The sequence below is a fragment of the Ciconia boyciana genome, chromosome 2 (genome assembly GCF_034638445.1).
Source record: "Ciconia boyciana chromosome 2, ASM3463844v1, whole genome shotgun sequence".
Lineage (NCBI taxonomy): Eukaryota > Metazoa > Chordata > Aves > Ciconiiformes > Ciconiidae > Ciconia > Ciconia boyciana.
The window spans coordinates 111612357-111636696 of record NC_132935.1 but is presented as its reverse complement, the minus strand read 5'-3'; the positions used below and the strand labels follow the sequence as shown (position 1 = coordinate 111636696).

Here is a 24340-nt window from a genome sequence, read left to right as displayed (position 1 = left end):
CTATCCCTAGCCAGTGTGACTGGGTTAAATTGTGCTATTTTTTTACTTATTTATTTTATTTTTTTACAGACTTTGCTCTCAACAAAGTGGGGAGCCATGTTAGTGCTTCTTTCCATGAGAGGCGTTTAGAAGCCTGTTCCATCAGAAGGCAGCTAACAGGGGCTTGGTCCTGCAAACATGTAAGAGTCTGAAGCTTCAGGCTCAGGGTTATCAAACTCAGTGTAAACAGGGCCTAAAGGTTTCTCCCATTTCCTCTTATCATCTCCCCCTACCCAAAGACAAATGTTATAACTTTAACATTCTCTTAAATATGACAGCGATAGAATTTAAAAAAAAACCTATCTACCTATGCCCTACGGGTTGGACCCTTCAGGTTAGGTGTTGACACTGAAAATTAGGTCTTACAGGTAATGCGCAAACCCATTAAGAGTTGTCATGCTAGAGGGTGGTGGTTGAGATAGCCAGCCTTTTGCTGAAGACTGCATTTCAAACAGAAATCCTACTACAACTGCCATTTTCTGTATATTTGCAGGGTAGATGGTGGGCAGGGCCCAAAGCTGCTTGCAATTTTACATCAAGACTTTCTAAGTGTACACCAGCACTTTAGGTTTCTGTCACACAAATACCATTTTGAACGTGTAGCCTCCCACTTGGTAGTAACAAACAAACAATCTTTTAACATACTGTGCTTTGCACACAAACATTCATTGTTTTAAGAACATTAAAGTGAAGCCAGAAGTGCTTATACCTTGTGTATACATACATATATACATACGGAAATATATACATATATATATATGTATATCCCTTGTATAAAGTTGTTTCCCAACAATGCACAGTTGCTGTGCATCAGGGACAAGTCTTAGTGTCGTACATGCAAAAGAGTACAATTATGCTTAGATGGACCTCGGATCTGAGCACCTTGGATCCAAATCCCAGGGCTTTTCTGGGCTTACTTCAAATGGCAATTTTCTGTTGAGGGCACTATTTGAATTTAACTGATTAACAGATATTCTAGCCTGAATGTAATCAACCCCCTGACCCTTAATTCAAACCCTAACTTATTACAGGTGAATGGTACCAACCACAAACAGACTTTTTAGAGGCTTGCACAAATGTCTTTGGTGTATGTGTCTATTCATTTTAAGGTACAAAATAATAATAATTATTATAATAATAAAAATAGCTATTTTGTGTGCTGTAGCAGTTCTTGTATAGCTCACAATAAGTGCAGCTCTCAACCCCTCCCACACCCAACCACCCTCCCTTGCAAATATTTGTTAAATAAGGATTAGACAGGTCAGACACCATTGTAGTGCAAATAGTAAACGATTAAATTTTTTTTTTACAAAATATAGAAATGTTTGGCTCCAGTAACTGGACAAACATGTTCCTTTCAAGTATCTCTCACTGAATAATTTTTTTTAAAACAAGTTACTTCCATTTAAAAAAAAGTCTTTCTGTTTTTTTTTTTTCTTTCTTTCGCAGGTAAACAGTTTCAAACCAACTAGGTTGCATAGTTCTAACGTTGTAAGCACCTTTACAAAATGTAACTTTTATTCTTTCATCCGTTTTTTATTTTATTCTGGTTTTTTCTTCATTTTTCTTTTTTTCTTTTTTCTTTTTTTTTTTGTAAATGTAGTGCAGAAGATGAAGGTGTATACACCTGCACAATATTGTCCCTTTACCAATGTTAAGTATATGTATGTGTATAGTGTCTGTATGTATAGAGATATGTATATAAATACATAGCCATATATATATACACACAAACACTACACACCTACTCAGTTCCTCGGTAAATTTGGGGGGAAAGTGCCAGTGAATGTGGTGTTCATACACATGGCTTTTCAATGAACTTCAATGACATTTTGGACTTAGTCCAAATTGCTGCAGGTTAGATGAGCTGCTACCACGGCTTGAACTGATGGGTAACTAAGGGAGGGAACATAACTCCCCTAGTAATAACTAATGTTTAATATACTACGTAATAAGATAAGGAGCATACTGAAAGGAAGGGGAAATCCCCAACCCATACCGCCATTCAGACGTATCGCATTCAAGCCCGGGTTCATGAAGCTTTCTTCCTTTTTATAGCTGAAGTCTTTTCTGATCCTCCATAAGTCTTTTCCCCCCCCCTCTTTTCTCTCTCTCTTTTGTTTTTGCTTTTATTTCTGATTATTGTTTCATTCAAAAAAGGTTATACCATGTCCGGTCTTTCCTCTTCTTGGGCTTTTGATACATTTTCTTCTCAACGAGAAGGGTCTTGCGCACACATGCGTCTATGAACAGCCACACTCCTCCACAATCATATTCTGTATGTCTTTCTTAATGATGTTCTGGCCATCGTCATAGTAGAGCATGGACATGGGCCGCAGCTTGGTGGGCACACAACATGACTTGAGGTTGGCAAAGGGGCTATGGCCCCGCATGCGGTAATGGTTGATGACAGTGGAGTGGAAAGATAACGATGAACCAGATGTGCCTGCTATATGGCTGGGGCACTCTCCTTCGCAGTAGTTGGCATGATAACCTGTAGGTGCAATGATCCAGTCACTCCATCCTATGTCCTTGAAGCTGACAAAGAACTGCTTCTTGCAGCAGATGTTGACTTTGCCATCACACTCCAGGCCTCGTCTCCGCCGCCTGTGCTGGCGGTCCTCTGAATGCCGGGCAAGCATCATCAGGAAGGGCCGATGTGATTGCTCCTTCTCCTCTTCTCCTGTGAATTCTCCAGCTTCCCTTTCTTTCCCTTCCCCATCATCTTCCTTTTTCTTCTTCTTGCCCAGTAGCACCAGGCTGGCTCCAGTCTCTTGGCACAGGTCACAGGCAATCCGCACATCCAAAGAGTTCTTGCCTTGGTCCAGGAGTCTCTGGACACTGCTGGAGACAGGAAAGATGTGCCAAGTGCTCTTACGGGTGTCCACTGCCTTTTCTGAAATCAAAGTCTCACTCCTTTCACCTTTCAGCCCCCCATCCTCCGTATCTTCTGCTGCTTCAGAGTTGCCTTTTGTCTGCCGCTGCTGTTGAAATAGGCGGATGGTGACTTTTGTCCTGCTCCGGTTGGCCTTGGAGACCTTCAGGAAGAGCCACACTTCAGCATGCTCCACCACCGATAATTCACTTCCTTCCTTGGAAATCTCAAAGTGCAACATTTTCTTGGCTGTGCCTGATTTGGTAAATGGAAATAGACAGGAAGAACTTGTTAGTATGTCTGCTTGCATTCCATTAAAGAGAATTCTGTTACTGTCGCCACAGGCATGAAGTTCCCTAGGTTTCCTACTTGGCTCTTTGAATTTTTATGATACTTCTGTTCTAACCTTCCTTCACCTCATCCCCTCCTCAGTTTGTCTTTTGTGAAAATTCTCTCTTTAGAAAAGTATTTATTTGCCTGTTGTTTTCCAGTATCATATTTTAACCAAAGCATTTTGTAAAAGTAATGATATATATATAATATAGTCATTTATGTAAAGCATCTCATAGCAAATAAGCATCAGTAGATGCTAAGAGTTCATTTGCCTAAGCTGTCTTTGTGATCACTGTTAGCTGAAAGGCAAAAATGCTTTTGTGATGACAGTCCAATGACTATATGTACCATATGCATACAAATCTGACCCTAATAGCTAAAGTTAGGGAGTGAGTTCCAGCCCTGCCAATTCTTTGGCAATACTTTGGAAATTATGTGGGAATGAAGTCTGCCCTTTCTCCCTCCATAAAATGCCGTTCTTCGTATGCATCTTAAAATGAGTTGTAAATGTCAATTGTTTCAAAAACAAAGAAATACTAAAATATGAGCCTCAGCTTTGAGAGGTTTGCAGAGCTATATTGTAAAGAATTGCAGAATTGCAGCAGGCAGACTCTTCATCCTGTGAGATGTTAGCTGTAGATCCTGTTCTTAATTTAACACATTGTACTTGCTGTGATTATAGTAATGGTGAATACACTGAGAAATGAGCTAAAGAACTGTATAATTATGGGGATGGTTCTCTGGCATAATTGTATCAACTTGCTGAGATGTCATGATGATGATTATGATGGTGAGGGGGTGTTTCTCTGATACAGAGCTCATATCCCTGGCAGAAGTTGGAATGAATAATGAGGGCTGTTTAATGATTTGATCACTAGAGCATGAAAAAGATAAGAGAGAATGAATTAGTTGGGGGGGGTGGTGGTATTATTTTTTTGAGAGAGGTACTTTTCTATTTTCTTGACAAAAGAAAAAGACATGTTGGCATCTTTTGTTCTTTCTCATCATGGAGGCCAGGATGGACTGGGGTCACAGATTTGGAATGCACAGGTATCTGACCTTAGTGAGACAGAAACAGTGTTCATAATTATCAATTTGTCATTTATATTATTCTTGAGCTACCCACAGTTGTTGATGCGATTCTCTGTGCAGTGATTCTACTTATCAGGGAACTAGAACTTTGCACCCTAAAAAGGGCAAGTGGTGATCGAAAGTGAAGTGTCTGGACGCATACAGGAAAAATTGTTCTTATGGCAGCAAGGCGCTCCTCCTTGCTTCCCATTGCCACTGAACTCCACTAGTACGGGCTCCCTGACCATCTCCCTGCTCCCCCATTCTCAGGTGAGGCAGAAGCAGGGCAAAATCACAAGAGACATCTATCCCATATTCACTTGCAAATTCAAGAATTCCTGGTTTCTAAAGTCTGTAGGCAGGCTGTGCTGCCCTTTGAGCTACCTGTTGCTTTCCTTCTCTGTGAAGTCCTGGCACTGACACATTCGGCTTTCCCTGGTGGCATTCCCAGGTCAGAGAGACAGACATTTCTGAATTACAGTGGCCAAAGGGCACAGCGTTTTGTTTTTGTTTTCCCTCTAAGTGAGAGTGTGAAATTATAGACTTTAACTGTCACTGAGATAGGGAAACACATGGTTTGTGTTAACTGCTTCTCACAGACTTTGCTGATGCCAGTCTCCAAAGTGAGTTACATTAATTTCTCAGGGAGCTACGTGAACCAGTGGGACTGTGCCTTAGAAAAAGAAGTGGCTGACCAGTACTGTGAGGCATGGTGGAGTTACTGTTTTTCTGTTATTTTTTAAATAAGATTCATTCAGTAATGACTGAAAGTTCATTAGTCAGCTCTTACCAGCTAATGCTATTTTTTTCCATTCTGGAAATGAAACTATGGCAAAGCTGCCAGCTGTGTTGGAGCAGAGGGCAGGTGATAGGCATTAATCCCACTCCTGCCCAGGTTTCAGAGCATGAGGAAATGTACAATGACATTCCTCCAGTCCAAAGGAAATCTGGCCCAAGAGGCTGATTGCCTTGTACATAGGGATGTTATAAAGACTGTTCTGTATGAGAATGGATACTTCTAAGGCCTGAGAGGACCATCCATCCAGCCTGTGGCTTCATTCCTCCCGACTCTCTCTTCTAAAGCAAGCTTTTAACTTTAGCTTATCCCTTTCCTTTGCACAGTCCCGATAAACCCTTTCTGAGGGGGACCTGGGCTTCAGGGGAACCTGAAGGCAGGTGACCTGCCAGGAGTGGGTTGCTGCCTCCAAGAATCTCCATCTAACCCCTTCTGCTTGCTGTCCCTACCCAAGGGAACCTTGGGGGAAAAAAGATGGTTTAGACCAAGCTGCAGAAATTGTTCTGGCACCAGCAGCCTCTTTCCAGCTGCTCTCTTTCCTCAAAGCTCACGGATTGGTGCGGGGAATAGGCATATATTGCTGGGACGTGCAAACTTATTCTGTGTTCCTGAGGTACCAAGCTGGGCACAGACGGCAGTTCAGGTGCTAGGAGGGATCCTGTGCATGAGCAGATCAGCTGTGCTGGACATGAACATGGAAATTTGGCCCAGTCATGCTCTGAAGAAAGCAGCCAGGGCGTGCAGACCTGGCTCAACAGGGTAAGAAGCTGTATGGCTCATCTGATCAGAAAAGACAGACAGCCCTGTGTTACAGAATAACCTACTGCTGTTAAGTGCTAATGCATGATATTTCACATTTTGTTATTTCCATGCTAGTGGGAGTTGAAAATAGTTACAAAGTTATATATCTCCAACAGCAAATATTCATATTACCTTATGTACTGGCCAGTAGTATACTCTTTTTGACAGATATTACATGAAAGAAACAGGACCTCAAGAACTTTCTTAATTAGTTTTTCATATGTTCCTATATGTGTGAAAATTGAATTCTTCCTCATTACTAAAAACATTAGAACAGTACAGTGGAAGTACCCGAGTCCTTGCTTTTTCTTCACTTGAGGAAAGTGAGCTTCAGCAAGGTAGCATAAGACGTGTCCTTATACAGGGATAACAGCCTTCCTGTAGGTTGTTAGCTACAATAACAGCCTCTCTGGATGTGGTTAGCTACATTTTCACACAAGAATGGTTGATTCAGACTCTAAAGAAAAAAGATGCAGGAAGCTTATATGAGCCTAATATTTCTGGACAAAACAAAATTCTGAGTCCTCAAACCTGCATAGCTAATAAAAGGTTTTATAGCAATTAAAAAAAATTTCCCTTTCACAGATCTTTTTAGAAGGAGACTGGGAATGGTGCAAAGTTGGGGATAAAAAGCATGCTTTCACATTAGGAAAAAATGAAGCTTTTCTGAATTCTCTCCACATTCACAACTAGTTTGTTACGATCACACAGCACAAATGGTATGAATCCTGCAGTCTTTATGAGGTCACTATATTCAGACAAGCTCATTTTGAAATCAGAGTTTGGCCTGTGCTAAAACTGAATTGAGATCTCTGGATCTGGCTTCTTATGATATTACACATTCACTTTATAACAGGACCTTTATTTCCAAAAGGTTTGGTGCTACAATAAAATAAATTCTTCAAGTGTACTGAGACAAAAAAATTGCTGTATTTCATTTTCTCCAAATATTGCTTAGGGATTTAGCAGTCTGTCCTTTTTGGTCTGGGTTAATGACCAGGTTCAAAGCTTTGGAAATACATATTGTTCATCTAACTGAAAGTAAAAAGGAGACCTTCCTGAAAGTTGGGGATGGTATCACTTCAATAATTACACTTTGTTTGTCCTCTTGTCCTGCCTTTTCATCTGCCACAGCTGATTTGCAAGGGTCTTTTTCCATTTCTAATCATCCTGCTCCTCCTGCCTGACTCCTGTGGAAAGACCCACAGCCCAACAGTGGTAATGCCTTCATCACTTCCATGCTCATATAAACGGCGATGTCAACAGCCTGGATTGTTATCATAGCAGAAAGCAGCTGAAAAAGGAGATGAGGGATTACTTTGGGCCCCCTTTGATTGCTTTTCCTCATCTCCCCTTCCCAAAGCCTTGGAGAGGCCACCTCTCTGCTTTGCTGCTGAGCAAAGTCCCTTCCAGGAAGAGGGCTGTGACGCCGAGGGAGCAGCATAGCAGCGCGAGAGACACTGGCAAATGCTGTGAGAAATGGTTAAAAATACAAGCCCTAAGAAGTAGTGCATATATGGTAAAAGGTTTAATGGAAGGAGTTACTGAATGGAAAGAAAGTGTAGCATCAGTATATATAGCATGAGAGTTCGCTCGTATCTGTTTTTCTCGTCAGTGCTGCTCGCACACCTTTTTAGGAGAGAAACCTGAACATGCATGCAGAGGGGCGCCTGCACAGGTACCCTCCTCTCCACCTCTGGAAGGGCTGTTCAGGGCTCACGTATGGGACTGCACGCTCGGTACCTGCTCCCAAGTGGCACTTGGTGATGGGCATGGTGCAGGAGAGTGTGGAGGGATTGGCAGAGCCCTTGCGGACCCAGGCATGGGGGCACTGGTGGGGGCAGCCCTGCATGGGGCAGTTTGTGCTGGGCTCACGGCAGGAGCCTGTGGCTCCAGCGCGCTCTTCCTCTGAGGTGAAGGATCCTTCCTTCAGTATCGCTGGCTTTAACTATGCAGTCGAAGCTCATTTATTTGCAATTTGCAGCAGGATTCAAGATGGAGCCCTGTTAGTTCAAGCTATATACATATACTAGGTAGGGTCTAAGCTATACAGTTAAAAGGATTTTTTTTTGAGTAAAATGCTAAGATACTTAAAAAGACCTTTTTTTTTTTAAACCATATGCTGTTAAATGATTAAGGCTGGTTTTTTTCATAATGGAAGTGATTATCCTTTCTGACATTATAATGTGACTTATTCTTAATTTCTCTTAATACAGAGTATTTAAATTTTCCTTTGAAAAATGCTTGCTGTGTAAGAAGGTGCTGTTACTTTAAATTTCCATGCTTCACCACTGCTTAATTTTGAACCGTTTTTACGTTATACTGTAAGTGAACTGTTTTTCCATACAAAGCAAGCTTTTTTTTCCTTTTTTAGTTGCTAACTTTACTACTGCCTATGTTTAGATTTGGGGGAATTTGTGCTGCGTGCCAATCTGTAATTACATTCAAAAGCATCCTTCTCTTTACTTCTCATTTCCGTTCCCCAGGAGACAGAAAAAAATAGGTTACTAGAAAGGTTCCTCTAAAGAGAGTGAAGAGAAGAGCACGGTTATTGAGAGATAATTGCTCAAAATGTTTACTAATGAGTGACCACTAGAGTTAGATGAATTGTTCACAGTGTAGAATTTATTCAGTGAATTTAGCACTGTTATCGTCTGGCAATTATCCTCTAGGCAGACTGATTATTACAAATGTGTTATTACCGTGATTAGACAGTGGCCGTTTCTGTGAATGCATTTCAGCCTATGGATCACTGGCAAATGATTTATTCTAACTATTCATTGCCCCTCGTATGTGGCTGGTCATCCAGGTTGCGTACTTTCGTTCCTGCTCCCTGACTGCCTGACTGTTGCTTCTTACAAAGGGAGGAGCAATTATGACACAAATAACAAAAAACTTATCTTTATGTTCACATACCCTTTGCTGCCAGCAAAAGCAGATTTTTGTTGTAAGAAAAAATAAGCCGAAGAAGAAAACCAGGAAAAAGGACTATTCCCCAAGCATTCATGGGGGGAAAAGCAGCAGCAACCTTATTTAAATACATTTTCTTGAGAAGTTAACCCAAAGGGGCATTGACAAGGTCATTCAGAATGTGAAATAATTCAGTTCTGGTGAACCTTGACTCTCCTCTGCTATTTTGTCAGGAGGGAAGCACTTTACATCCACAGCCTAGAGTTCTTTCCAAATTGAAAACCCTTCCCCCACATGGCTTTAAATATTTAGAAACAAAAAAGGTGGTTTTTTGGTTGAAGGTTTTTGTTACTTGATTTTTGCATTTATGTGTAAAATAGCTCAAGCAAAGTTTAGGGTCACTGGCACCAATAACATATTTCAAGGTAAAAGCAATACCAAGTCTTTGTCTTTCATAAAAGAGAGAGTAATTTTTTTAAATATATATATACTTGTAATAATTTGTTGTAAATTCTAAAATTAAGTGGATCAGAAGCTGACAGTCTGTTTTCATTAAAATATTTAATTTCTATGCACTAAGGCCCAAATCCTAAACCCACTGAAATGAATAGCAAAGCTTCCAATTGCTTTCAGTAGACTAAGCTTCAATCCTAAATCAATCTTGCAAAGCTCTGTTGCATTAAATGAGATTGCCTTTTCATACCCATATAGACATATCTAGATGTAAGAACACCTCAGCATGAATCATTTACACATATACAGTGTAGATACATCCTGCACACAGGAGAGCACATGAATACACATACTTATCTGCAAGAACCTCTTCATATTACAATGATGCAGGTACCACTACATAGGTATACAGGTACATATGGACATACTTGAGCTTATACACACATACAGGCAAATGCATGTTCTGATATTCCCAACTGCATTTGCATACAAAACTGTATGCATGACTACACACAGAGATGGACAGATGCAGTACTTTCTCTCTCAGGTATCTTTTTCTAAACTGGTTCCCACCTTTTCAGATTTGTCTGTGCTTTTTCAAGTTGTTCTCAAACTAACCAACCTCCCTGAATTCTCACATTTTGTTACAATGAAACAGATTAATACAGAATGGCTTTCTTCTTCTGGAAGTAACTTGCTTTCATTTGCTAAACTTGAAATCTTTGATATAGTATGCCAAAGGAAAAAAAAAAAAAAAAGAAAAAAGAAAAAAAACTAAGGGGAAATAGGCTTGTTTTCTAAAAGCCAAGGAGACTGCATTAAAAAAAGATGTGAGAAAATCAGCTCAGATGATGATTCACGGTCACATTTCTCAGTATCTTGTAAAAAATAATAATGATAATTTCTGATCTTTCTAGATTTCCAGAACTTCTAGCATCCATCGGTTTATCTTTTTCCCCTTTGCCTGTTTCCTTACTGCATTATTTTACTTACAGTCTTCCACTCCAGTGAATCTCTGCCTTTTAAATAAACTAGAAGAGAGAAACAAGAGCTCCACTCAGAGAAGCTACAGTTAAGCATAAAGATCTCTGGGATTCAGGATTCAATTAGGTAAAATAGGAGCTTGCAGGAAGGTTGCCTTGCGTGGAGCAAAAAGCCTTTGGAGTGTGCCCTCTCGTGGCCATTCTTTTTTCAGCACGGATATCTGTACCATGACATACATTTGCTTTCAGAAGAAAATTGATTAAATGATTTAAAGAGGCATAAGCAACCCGTCCTTTTTTTTCCTCCTGAACTGCCAGCCTGGATGTATAGGAGTAGGTATCTTCCTAGGAAAAGGCGTGAGTGTGTACACACATGTAGCTGCACATGAAAGTAGGCATCGTGGTCAAGTCAGTTCACCTTGAATTCACTACAAAAAGGCAGAAGCAGTCTAAATAGCTGTCAGACTTCTCATTTTTTTCTGACAGTTCTCCTAACGATAAGCCTTTGGATTTCAGTATTTCCATCCAGTAACTCCTATCACCTTCTTGGGGGCTGATGTTAGCAACCCATTTCATTGGTAGTTTAGTTGCCAGGATCAAATTCACTTGGCAAAATCCCAGGTCTGCCTAATAAGCTATCTACTTAAAATAATGAAAGAGTTAGTAACCAACCATATTTTATGAGCATTGGGTATCTCAGTTATAAAAACTGTTGGATTTGCTTGTCACAAAATTATATGACCCCTCTCCTCAAAAGACTATTTTTAAGACCTTGAAGTAACCCACAGAGCTCTGGCACAGCTACCCTCATAGCAGGACTAATCGAGGTTAGTAATCTTAGTTTGATATGCAAGTAGAAAATCATTTTCATGTTTTACTTGTAAGAGTGCCAAAGGACAGTAGGGTGCATTTGTAAATTTTTGCCCAATACTTGCGGTCATTAATTTTGCAAAGATCTGCCTGGATTTGTTAGCTGTGAAAACTACCTGCCAACTATTTTGCTGATTTCCTGGACATAACTACACCTGTGATTCAGACAAGGTCACTGCATTTAGTTTCCCCTCTAATTGTCTGAAGCCTGTGCTTGTTTGAATTTTGGTCTATTTTAGAAAACAGCAGTCTCAAGCCAGAGTCACATGCACAGGGCACTGTTTGTTCATTCACTCCATTTCATTGTATGTCTGAGGATACGGCTGATGAAAGATGGAAATACTACTTTTTTCTGAAGGCAAGTAGTAAATGTGGCTTCTGAAAGGTAGGGGGAATGGCTGGTTTATGTCAAGTCATACCCAAAGGAGCAAAAAGCCTAAAGTCTTATTTCTCTTTCCATAGAACTTTATTTGATACAACGTGAGATTCATTGATTTCATTGATTTCCTATTGCCCTCTTTTGAGATAGAGTGAGTTTCACATTAAAAGCAGGAAGAACATTAACCTGACTGTGAGAGGAACATTTTTATTCTCCTGCTTGGTGTTTTAAACTTATCCATACTCTTCCCAGTTCCCACAGAGTGAAAAGTGGGGACTGTCCATGTGGCTGTATTCTATTCCTGTCTTTTTAACTCATACTTCCTATATAGCATGTCACTTGCCTTCTTTTTGCCTCACTTTCCTCAACAGGAAATATAATTCTGCTTTAATATTTGACACGCAATACTGCTGGTGCTTGAGTGGAAAAGATCCCAGGTGGAGTTTACTTAAGTTGTTGCAGCATTGGCACCTGTAAAGCATGATGGATCCTCTGATCTTAGCAAGACACCAAATATGAGTGGCTATAGATGAAAAATATGTTTTAGCAGTCTGAAGTTACTCCACAGAGTGGAGTTATCATTTCCATTATAAGCCCAAACCCTAGAGCTCGGTTTCTAGGTTGCTAATTGCTCCTCCCTCCTCCCAAATCAAAGCCTAGCAGGTATGGGAAGAAGGGCTGGAGCACCCCTCCTGCCTTAGCTTCCAGGACGGGCTCAGCGTGAAGGTGGAGAACAGCAGCAGGGAAGAAAAGGCATAGGAACACAGCAGATGCCCCCGTCCTTCAGCTGCGCAACTCCATAGCATAAGTCTTCTTAAATTAATTTGGCCAGCAGTGGTAGGACAACGCTATGTAAATCAAACTAAGTGACGTGTTAGTGTTGGGTAGTTTGTGGTGGGGGGGATCGGTGGCTGGACTATTGGCCAGCTTGTGGGCAATGGCACGATTTTCGCTGCTCACGTGACCCTGAGAGCCAATGGCTTCAGGAGCCGCCGTTGGAGGGTGTCGTACTGAGTAGGCATATATCAAATTCCAAATTCCTTTGTGTCAGAGCTCAGGAGAGACAATAATGTGTTTACAAATGATTGGGACTCACACAGTGAAGAGAAACCACTGCTCATGCCATATGTGTTCCACTGTGCTCAGAGTGAGCTGCTGAAAACCAGGTGGGGAATCCGACTCATAGATAGCTTAGAGATTTCCTTGCTTTTAAAAACTCATTTCTAAACTAACATTGAGCCGCCCCTGCTTCTAGTGACCACTGGCATTGACACCTTCTGCCTGCTTTCTGAAGTGGAGGGGATGGAAAAACCAAAAAAGCCTGAGCTTTCATACTGAAAGAACTGATAATGTGTATATTGACAAGGACTCCAAAGGCAAGGGCTCCTTGTACAGTTGGAAATCGGACAGCCAGCAGGAATGTCTGCTCTTAAAAACATGCACACTTCTTGTGCATGGCTTCCCTGCAAACAGAACATCTGAGTCAACAGGTTTTCAGGACTGGAAACTCTGAGTGTTGTCTTAATTGTTTATACTGCAGCAGCAAACTTTTAAACAAAAATGCTTGGAGTTCCTTTGCATACTTTGCCTACCATATGCTGTACCAAACAAAACAATGACATTCTTTTAAAACCGTCTTGGCAACAGGAAAAATGCTTTGGCTAGACAGCATCATAAAAAGTTGCTGTTAGTTAGATGATAGAGTTATTGCAAGATACTGCTATTGATGCATGTATAAACATACTCACATACACTAACAGATAAATATGCACATACATATACATTGAATTAAAACGGGTTCTGGTCCTATTCATGTAGGAACAAGACATTTAAGTACAACTTCAGAGCTGTTTCCTATAGGCAGTTCATGTCAGTCTTAAGCCATTACTTTAGTAAATATCTATATTCTGAGCTCTTATTGTATAAGAGTTAGGGAAAACAGAACTGTGAAAGAGTTCAAAATACACCCTACCAAGGTTGCATTTTTTTGGCAGGAGTGTTTTAGGAACAGAATCTTTTATTCCAATATGCAGAAGTCTGCATTACAAATTGGATCAGCTACAGCAACTTGTCTGGTTCTATTGAACTGGACATCTGACAGTCCCTGCAACACTTTATTGCCGAAGATGCTGTGTTAAATTTAAAAAAAAAAAAAAAAAAAGCCCTCTCACTTCTAAAAGTCAAAGCTGCTTCATCTGATTTTATAACTTCCACTATAATTTTTACATGAAAGGGTTGTTTCTCAAGTAGTTTGCAGCTTACTTTCTGTCTTGATAAACTCCCCAAAAGGCTTCAGTCCTTTTTCTTTCACCAGCAGCTCTGCAATCCAGTACTTTACTGCAAGTACTCTGGCTTCACAGGCACAGTTTGGAGGTCCCCGCTGCCGCCTGACTTTCTGCTCAAGATTGGTCAGAGAGCTTCCTCCCTGTGTGGCTGTCTGTGCTTAGCAAGTGTAATCTGTAGCCAAGACTAAGTCAGAAAAATCAAATTCCTTCAGAGTCTCGTCCCCCCCATCCCATTCCTCTTTCTCCCTTCCCCCAAGTCTCATCCTACAACCTTGCAGAAAACATTATTGCTGAGGAGAAGAAAAGAAGTTAATTGCAGTTCTGGCACAAAGGATATTTTACGGTTTTGTTTTTCAAGCACTCACCTGATTCCGCAAAAGTGATGATTTCTGAGGTTTGCTCCACAACTTCATTCATTTCAGCTCTTCTTCCAACATCATCCTCTATTTCCACATAACCATCCTCTCCCACCTTTCCCACATGGAGTTTTTTGATGGCATTTAAAAGTGCTGCCTTGGGCACCGGCTGGGTGATATTAGGTCTGTCCCTCAAGTGCAACATGTTCAGTATGTGCTTCTTTACTGCTTCCACCATCTCAGGCTGTGAGCTGGGCACATCCTTTGAGAGCGTGGCGAGGGCACATGATGGACAGTCAGTAACTGAACTGTGCCCCTCGGATCCTGGGGTTGGGGAACTCCTCACTATAATCCAGCAAAGCACCAACAAAAATCCTCTCTTCCAAAGCAAAGGCATCCTGGCAGCAAAAGTTGTTGTGATTCCCTTTTTAAAAGGCCCTGCTTTTCCTCCCCCTTCACGCACAGTTTTTTTGGGGGCTGGTTTGGTTTGTTTGTTTGTTTGTTTGTTTTTCCTTCTCTTCAGCAAATTCTCTGGAACAAGAACCAAAAGTTTTCTGTGAAGTTTTGTTTGCAGGTTCCCTCTCTGAATGCAATAAGTGCTGTAGATGTTTGTGGCTGTCAGGGAGAAGAGTTCTGACTCTGTCTCAGAGTAGGAGAGAGACACAGAGAGAGGGGGGGAGAGAGAGAGGACGGATTGGCCTAAAGTGAGTGAGTGAATGAGAGAGGGAGGGAGTTTTGTCTGTGAGTAAAGGCTATGATTAGGAAGGGGGAGGAACAGGCAGGCTGGCTTCCTTATGCTCATTGCTCCCCTAACACACACCTCTCTTCAAATATCACTACTCGTGGTTTCTGCCCTCCCCCCTTTCTAAAATCTCTTTTCATTCCTGTAAATTTACTCTTTTTTTCTTTTTTTTCTCTCTGTTTGACCCTCCTGACTCCCCCCGGCTGTCATTCCCCCCCCTTCTTTTTTTTTTTCCCTTTCTTTCCTTTTTTTTTTTGTTGTTGTTTTGTTTGTTTTATTCCTTCAACAGTATCACCGGCTTAACTAAACAGAGGAAACATGAATGAATGAAAAGAGTGAAACCTTTTATTAACGAGCACCTTGCTCTTGGTCCTGCCTGGTATTGTTAGGGGTAGCAGGAGATGTTAAATAGCTTGTGAATGAGATGGGGATGAGGGCAGGGGCTCCAAATATTTTGGGCAGAACATTATTCTGCATTGAGTAGAAGAGAAAAGGTCTTTTCTGCTCACTTCTAAATGCTGGAGGTTATCAACACTGGCAAGAGATCTGACGGGAGCAAAATAACACTGTTGTTTGGAGGGCTGTATAATACATGATACACTCTCCAGCTGCAATATGCGGCCAGGCACTGAAAGCCTAAGCAGGAGTTGGTACGGCACGTATCTGTGACATGCTAAGGTAGTGCCCTTGCACCACAAATATCCCTACTTCTATGCTAGTCTGTGCCTAGAAGCTCTTAGGCAGATATATTTAGGTTTGGGGTTAATCAAGTAATGTCTGAAAAATGCTTTGAAGGTGAAAAGAGTTACATGTCATCTGGCCAAATCATACTCGCTCCTGACTCAGGCAAATCCCTCATTGATGCCAATAATAATTCTGAGTGAAGGCTGAGTAAGATCTACATTTGGCCCATTGCTATTAGAAGGTACTTTTTGTTTCATTCATTTAAACCACACAGAGCAATCATAATATTAGAATAAGACATCGGGAATGAAAAGCAACCTAAAACACTGCTAGGAGACGAATTTCAACCAGTGTTGGTAGACCCTTGCCAGTTTATGCCCGTGAGGGTTTTGCTCTGCAGTGAAAAGTCATTCCCTGTGTCACTGCCATGGCTTCATGTTGCCTTTACATTCTGTAGCCTCTCCTTTCTGTTCCTTACCTAGCAAGGGTGAAGTTAGCAAGCTCCCTCACATTTGAACTTGGTAATGGAAAACGAGAAAACTACAGCTGATAGACTCTAACTTTTGAGGTTCTTCCCCCCCAGACTTTAACTTGCACAGGTTTTCTTAGAACAGCTTCTGCTTTTTTAGTATATACCCTCTTTCTTTTCCTTTCTTTCATTCTCTCACACACCGCTGTCTTCTCAGGTGTGCTTACTTCCTACCCAGCAAATGTTCCACTTTCACTATATTACCATCAACCACTGTATTTTATTGGAAAGGAGTAGTTTATAAATATAAGCATTGTAAGGTCTCTAATTTCCATGAGATGACTACAGACACATGGGCTGAGAGACAGGCAAGGAATTATAGAGTAAATGAAACATACAGAAGTAATTGAACAATCAACCAAAGTTTTACAAATGTTATATATTGCAAGTCCTTTTCAATTAAGCTCTTTTATAAGTCTTTCACTGTTATAAGGCATCCACAGTATACCCTCATCTGTGTTTTACTGACCTCAGTTGCTATACTGTTATATACTGTTACACTTATGGGTCTGTCAGCATTATAAACCCTGCAGCCATTCTTATAAACACATCTTTGTAACACAAACCTCACTATAATACATCTAAATTTCTTGGATCTTATGAACAGCCCGAAGTCTGTTGTAATTATACGAAGTCTGAAAGTCAGCTTGAAATAGAACTAAAAGTTTAATTGGACGAAAAAATAATTTCAGATGAAAATATGCATTCATGATTAGATGTACTAACAGATGATATAATTAAAGGAGTTATTTATAGTTCTAATATAGCACCTATCCCAACAGTGTCTGATGAAAAGTAAGGGATAGGCATAAATCAATATAAAATACAGATAAGTATATGTGGGTTCTTGCTGTGGGGTATACGTTACTTGCCATAGATAACAGGTACACTTATCACAGACAATCTCTATTTCATATAGGTATAGCATATTTTCCTTGCATGCCATGATGATGACAGATTTAACATTAAAGCATAACTTTTTTAAAACCACTGTTTTCTAAAAGCGAGTCTGCTGCTACCACTGATACATAGTTCATTTGTACTTACATACATACATATATATATATGTACAAAAATACATAGTGTTTGAATAAATATAGAAATGGTGGTTCAGACTCTTTCTATAAAATTACCTGAGCTGCAAAGCTCTGTATATGCATCCATTCAATATAGCCCTAACAGTATGCAACAGCATGCACAGGAATTAAAAGTTTCAGTTTTAAAAGAAAAAAGCTGATTTAAAGTTTTACCTCTCTAGTCCTGACTCTCAGAAGGAGACTGCTGTATTGTGCATTAAGAACTGCTGAAGTTCCTCTTTGTGGTATTTATAATGCGAAGCTTTATACTGTACTTCTCATGTGTACACTCACATATAATGTCTGTCAAAAGTAAGTGGGCCGGATCACTGTGCTGGATTGGTTAATCCTGTTACATCAGCAATTGACTGTTTTTCCTGTATGAGACATACTTCTGGTAATTATCTAATGGAAACTCCTAATTGTCTAGCATGACAAAATATCGTGGATTCAACTTGTAGTGGTGATCTCTGTATCCATTTAAAGAATAGAACTTAAAATCAGACTGAAAGCAAATATTATGAGTCAGGAAGACACACTCCAACTTGTTTTATTGCATAGCTAGATATAGATATTATTAGATGTAGATATCACTGATTTAGTTCAAATACAGTATTTGCCAGATACTTAATTACTAGTTTGCAAATTGTTTTCTGCTTCTTTCATACTTAAGGATATACCAGATAATCTATTTGCAAATTTGGATTCTTTTCAAATTCAGGAAAATGCATTTGATTAAGAATCCTTTTGCTGTGGATGAATTTTTTTAATTCAATCTTTGTATAAATATGTCCTTCTGTTAACTTAGGGATCCCTTTAAAGCTCTTAAAAAATGAATCATATTGCTCTTGTCCAAGTCTCCTGGTTTCTTGACGTGCACATTGCATCACACTATTAAAAACTGTTTAGACATCTAAAAATAAGTTACAATGAATGACAGGTCACATTTTTTGCAAGTGTGATATTAGCACATGTGGAATAAAATAAAATGCAATTTCCATTTCAGTTTACATTAGTGAAGATCAGAAATAACTGTATGCCAATTAGGCAGTACAAAAGTAATATACATAAGGTCAAAAGTAAATCAAAAACCCATCTCCTTTCTTAAACACACATAATAGCTGGCTTTATGTGGTACCGTTTATGACAAATGGCATGATCATGCAGTCTTTACTCATTCAAAACACCCACTGATTACCAGAAAATCCCCATCCTTCAGATTTTTTTTTTTGGCCTGAATCGTACTTATAATTGTATTTTTATGTCCTGTTGGTAATGTAAGTTTAATCTGTCTTGGAATATGGCTGATCTGGATCAGGGAAGAAAGATTTAAAATTTTCAACTTACAGTGATACCAGGGAGTCTTTATAGCGGCATTGATTCCAACTGATGTGTGTGCTGTATTCACACAACAGCTTTGGTAGAATGAGCAAAAAATCAGGAGTTAATGGGAAACATATGACCAGATAGGTTGTTTTGTTTCCTAGGTTTAATATGCATATAATAAGTTTTCAGGCTGTAACATGCTGTGGATTGAAGCTTCTTGAAACAGGTTTCAGTAGCTTTCCTGCAATCTGACATTGGTGGTTCCAGTTGTTTCAAAGAACAGCTTTTTTTTTCCCCCCTTCTTTTTTTTTCCTTCAGGGACAGTGAGAGACACGCTTGAAGAAACAGATAATGAGCATGCACACACCTAGTTATTTGCAGGACCGTATTTTTAACAGGGATCCTAAAACTGAGTTTTGGCAAAGGACTTTACTAGCATGGAATTCTGTTTTTCTCAGGACCAGACTGAATTTGGTTTTAACTGGCACCCTAAAACTCTTTGAAATTACTTGCATACTGGTAGTGCAGTGACTGTTGTAATTTGGCAGCAGACATAGGCTCAGCAAGAGATCTTGTACTGCATTGGTTTTACAGAGAGTGGAAGAATTGTCCTGAAAGTAACAGGGTGATCTTCTCCTTGGACTCAGAGTAGCGTGGTGCTCCAATTGCAGCATCTGGTGCGACGGCTGCTGAGCATCGCACCCCTACTGATGCAGCACCCAGTCGGTCCGTAGCTTCTCCCACAACGGCAGCAGGTCAGAGAATTCCCAGTGCAAAAGCGTGTGGTCTGTGACAAAAAGAGACTACCACCGAGTGAAGCAGAGCAAACACGTATCTGATTTATAGTGCAGGATAACTTCTGAAAGGAGATTAGGAGAAGTGAAAAGCATTATTCATTTCAGAGCATGCTCCTTATTGCCTCGGGGAATTTGTGTATAGCTTTACCAAAGGCCTAATGAAAGCTTTACTCAGTGACTAATTTTTTTTTCACACCTATTTCTCTCTTTATAAATATTTTTCTCCCCACCCCTCCACTTCTTTTCATTTTGTTGAACACAGCAACACCTGCTGGCAGTGGTCCGGGAGTACTGCTGGAAAGACCCACTGATCTAACTCTTCAGACCAGCTGCCATTAAGCACTGCCAAGCCATATTAATGAGCTGCCTCTATTTTTACCCCTTCCTGCCAGAAAGGGCAATTGCTCTTGGGAAAGACTGTAGCTGTTTTTTTTCTTTCTTTCTTTTTTCTGGCAGCTTCAGAATCCGGATAATCATTGTTCATTTAGTGAAGTTGGGATTTCTAACTTAAATTCTGATACTACTGATTGAGACCACATAAAACATCAGAGTGATGCTGAGCCTATCTTGCTGGCTCACAGGCATGTTTTAGTTCCCTGATGGATCAGAAATAATTAAAGGAATGGGACGGAGAGAGAAAGGTTAGTACTCCAGCAACCTGTCTCTGTTTTTCCTAATTGTGGATTTTATCTTACAAACCATTAAAAAAAATGTCCCAATGCCACTTCATTATTCACCTAGTGGAGATTGTGTGATTTACTGGCTATTTTGGAATCCTGAATTGCACACAACAGTATTTGTGTATCTCCATTCCTGCTTTGAAGAGCAGTCACTAGAAAACATGTTGGCACAGATTTCTGGGCAAATCAGCTGGAATCTCACTCTGTTCTACCTTATTTTACTGTAATAGCAAGAAAATATGCCAGAAACTTCTAAATATAAGTTTTATGTTTCTACTTTTATGTAAGTGGACCAATTAAGGCCAGTCTTGCTGTTGCTGCTAACTCTAATGCTTATGTGCTGTTTAGAGGGGCCAGTGATTTCAATCATAATTAGTGAGTTGGTCAAAAAATAAAGTTCATCTGAGGATAAGAACTTGGTCTAGAGGGTGGGGTAAAGAATAGCTTTCAAGTTCTCATCTATTTTTTTAGTATTAATGGATGACACTTTTTGCAGGGGGGCAGGATAAGTATAAACGTTCTGTTTTAAGAGAATCTTATATAAAATCAATCCGACTAACAGAAGTAAGTATGTTAATTTTCTTTCTAAACTGTACCTATGTCTTCTACCATGTCATTCATTGATTTTTTTTTTTTTTTTTGCCAACTTACGGAACACTGAGCTTTAACAGTTTCTTTAACAGGGATATTTGTATGTCCGTGTTATTTTAGCATATGTGTTGCCATTTTATACTTAAAAATAAAAAGCAGGAGATGTGAATACATAAGCCAGGTGACATAGATGATGTTATTAGTGTGATATGATATGACACAAATGTGTTCTGTAATCAGAGTTTGTCCAAAACTTTGCATTTGGGGGAAAACTTATTTACAAAGAGAATTTTCTTGAATTTATAGAGAGTATGGAGTTAAGTTGTAACTGTAGAGGGTAGTCCAAAGAACTAAAGTTTTTCACATGGCTTGTTCATTTGACAGGAGATTTTTCAGGACATTACTGGAAAAGTCTTTTTTTTTCTTGAGAAACAGTTCTGTAATGTGTAAAATGTCTTGAGTGATGCTGTCTTCAAAGATATTTCTAGAGGTTATGATTAGAGTCACATTGATGTTTTAAACCACACAGGGAGGGAGCCCCAGATGACAGATCCTATTTGGTTCCAAGTATGGTGAAGAATTTATGGCTAAAATTGGAGCAGCATTTAATATTTATAGGTGAATTAAAGCTATTATTGAAAGGTAGATTCCACTAAATTAATTTTCATGCTGTTGAAAACTTCAACTGCTGCACAAAACATACATCAAAATCATTCCTTGTGTACTTCGATCAGTGGAGTTTTATCAAGGATATATTTGGGCCAGCTGCAAAATAACGGGGAATGGTTTTATTTCTCTGACAAGCCCTGAATTCTCTGTTCTGTGTTCCTTTTACTACAGTCAGTCAAATCACAGCACACACAACAGTGTAAGATAACAGGAGTCTGTACTTTTAGCTTTTAGGGCCAATTCTGGATGCCACTGAAGTTAGTGCTGAGTGTGGGAGCAGAAGTCAGTCAAGCTTTGACTCTGAAGGTTAATATTAACCATTGGTGGATGGAAAGAGAAACAAGAAATTGGATCTTAGATAAAAGCTGTTCAGATGGTTATTCACTGATGTACTTCCCAAAGTAATATTGCCTGTGGATTTTAGAAAAATTTACAACTCTGCAAGAGGAGGGATGGACCCTTATTTAATGTAAATTGGGGTAGCTCTCCCGACTTCAGAGGCTGGGTTACATCAGTAGAAGATCTGATCTAAAGTCTTTTTTTAAATTATTATTTAATTTCTATGTATTAATGTCTGGTTTTTGGCTTTTCCTTTTAAAAACAGATCCCAGCTTTCATATTGTAAGAAAGGTCCAATTTCATCTTGGTTTAGCTCCCTCAATGATGGGGATACATTTTGCGTATTATGTTTTGATTACTTCTAAATCTGCTGATGTGTGGGAGGGAATTGAATGAAGCTCATAAGCTTGCCACTTTCATTGAGCTGAACTCAACAAGAGGTTACGCTGGCAAGTCTTCCAAGGTAGTCATCGTGCACAGGCCATTGGGAAAAGCTGCAGTGTCACACATCAATAGACATTCCCTCTCTGTGAGAGTGGTCAGCAGAGAATTGGCATAAGTGAAATACTGAGGACACCAACAAGTGGCTTAAAAAGGGTATGTTGATCTTGTGTATCGTTGCGGCTTTGTCCACTGTGAATCCCCTATGGAGCAAATCACTGTGGAAAAGTAAATACATCCAGCAGTGAAAATGGTAAGGGGGAGCCTGGCAGCTTACAACTGAATAGAGCATTAGATGGGGACCCAGAAAATCTGGATTCTCTGGCTCTGCCAGCAACTGCTGAGTAAGAAGACAAGTACCTTATTTCCCCATCTGTAAGATGGAAAGGATAAAGATCTGTTCTGAGATCTGTGGGTCAGAAATGACAAACAAGTCCTTGCTGTTGTTTGGTTTCTCATGACCCTTCGGGATCTGAATGAAAGAAGCCATAGGGGGAGGCAGGGTGTGGGTGAGGGCACAGGCACCAGCTGAGCTTGTCTGACATCGAGTGGAGTGTTGGTGCTCCCCATGTGTTCTGTCTTTCCTTGGTACCACCTTGGTACCATCTTGGCATCACTTTTCCTTGCTGTCCTTCAGTGCTGCTTTCTGAGGCACCAATGAGCTTCTAGGAGAGGCAGTTGGTAGCCCTGCATCACACAGGAGGACCTGCTGGAGCTCTCCCAGGAGTGAGCACGAACAAGTATCTGTGTCTTCAATGAAAATCTCAATCCAGCATTTTTACCATTAACCACCCAATTCAGAAGTTTCTTGACTTGACATGGTGTCCAGCTAAAGCACATAATGTGCAGTGAGCAACACCATGCTGTATTCTTACTGCCAGCACTGGTTTTCATGTTGGTTATTTAAAATAATGTTTGGACTCATGTCCAATACAGACACAGGCTACCTCTGAGGGATGGGTTGGGATTCAGTGATTATTTTCAGGGAAACACAGGAAATTTCTGAGAGTATTTCACATATAGGGAGGTGAGGAGAGTAAAATAAACAGTCATCATTTTTTGGTGTAATGAAGCTGTCCCCCTTCCCTACACACACACACACACACTGTTTTATCAAGCACTGGAGATGACCCTGAGTTTCCAGGTTCAAATGGAAACCTGCCTAAGTTTTGAGAATTTATCTCAGAATTTTCCTCAAATCTGGGGTTATAACATTTGAGATGTGACTTGGTAGCACTGAGGTTAAATCTTTGGAATGAATATGAGGTCCTCAAATCTGGATTTAATTTACTAATCCACTTCCATTAATTTTTCTCATGTGACTTCACATTTTATGGTTGAAATTTTATACTTTTATACATGTAGTTCAGCGCAGGTGGGAGGTGTAACATGTAGACAGTTAAATACCTACTCGCCTGGTGTCTTTGCCTACAGACTACGATGTGCATGAACAATAAGGTTTAAGCCTGTTTATCAGTGAGCACAAAATTGTACCTGCCAAGCTCAGAGGTCTCATAGAAGTGCTTTTAAAATGAGCTTTAGAACACCCTGTAACAGTTGGGGGAAGAAAGAGTTGACAGGCAGCAGTGATGGCCAGTTGCCTAGCATATCAGTTCCTCTTCAATAACTTTTGTATGCCAACTATGAACTTATAAACAGTTATTTTCTTTATTCATTGTCTGCTTATTGGTGTCATGCCCTCGTGATGACTCTTGCTAAAAGGGGTGACATAAGGTAGCTCAGAATAAAGTTTTTGTGTGCAAACAGGGCTCATCTGTGTGTCCATGCACACATTTTTTAATTGCTCCTTTGAAGCTGCCCATTCACAGACAGTAACCAAGCATCTAGGAAGTATAAAACCAACAAAGAAGTGTTCAGATGTTTCTCATGAAGCAGATTCTTTTTGGAGGCTTAGTTCTGGTTCTTTTTTTTTTCCCCCTTAAACTGAATTTAGCTCCTGTGATCAGAGCCAAATTGACAGCTTCGAACAATAATGTAATCTGCTTGCTCACAGGAGAGGTACAGCAGGGACAGCCACAAGACAGTCTTCCTCACCCGTGTTCTTGGGTACACAGAGGCTAGCTTATGCCCTCAGTCCAATGAGTTCTTGGGATGCTCAGCAGAGCTGCCTACTGTACTGTCTTGCTTTGAGTGGGAGCTGAACTGAAAGAAGTGAGTCCTTTCATACAAATCAGCAAATAGCCAATCTGGAAGTGATGTTCAGGGAAGTATTCCTGAAGGGTATCTGCAGCCTAGGGAGAGAGGGATCTTGGAGGTATCATTTAGAGGTTTCCAAACTTATAAATTTAATGTGG

The 24340-nt window shown here is 40.1% G+C and overlaps 1 protein-coding gene and 1 long non-coding RNA gene across 6 annotated transcripts in view; one reads left to right on the top strand and one right to left on the bottom strand.

The window, feature by feature from the left end:
• LOC140648105 (uncharacterized) overlaps positions 1–24340 on the top strand; it is a 287285-nt gene that overhangs the window by 162348 nt on the left and 100597 nt on the right. The gene's annotated exons all lie outside the window — the stretch shown is intronic.
• Positions 36–17481, bottom strand: INHBA (inhibin subunit beta A). Of its 2 annotated transcripts, XM_072853547.1 has the most exons (3): positions 17357–17481; positions 14161–14682; positions 36–3169 (listed from the first exon to the last, which is right to left on the bottom strand). In XM_072853547.1, the coding sequence occupies exons 2-3, from the start codon at positions 14546–14548 to the stop codon at positions 2283–2285; spliced, it is 1275 nt and encodes a 424-aa protein (XP_072709648.1). In that variant the 5' UTR covers positions 14549–14682; positions 17357–17481; the 3' UTR covers positions 36–2282. The 2 variants fall into 2 exon arrangements, with proteins under 2 accessions (XP_072709648.1, XP_072709647.1); XM_072853546.1 differs by lacking the exon at positions 17357–17481 and having other exon boundaries at positions 14161–14953.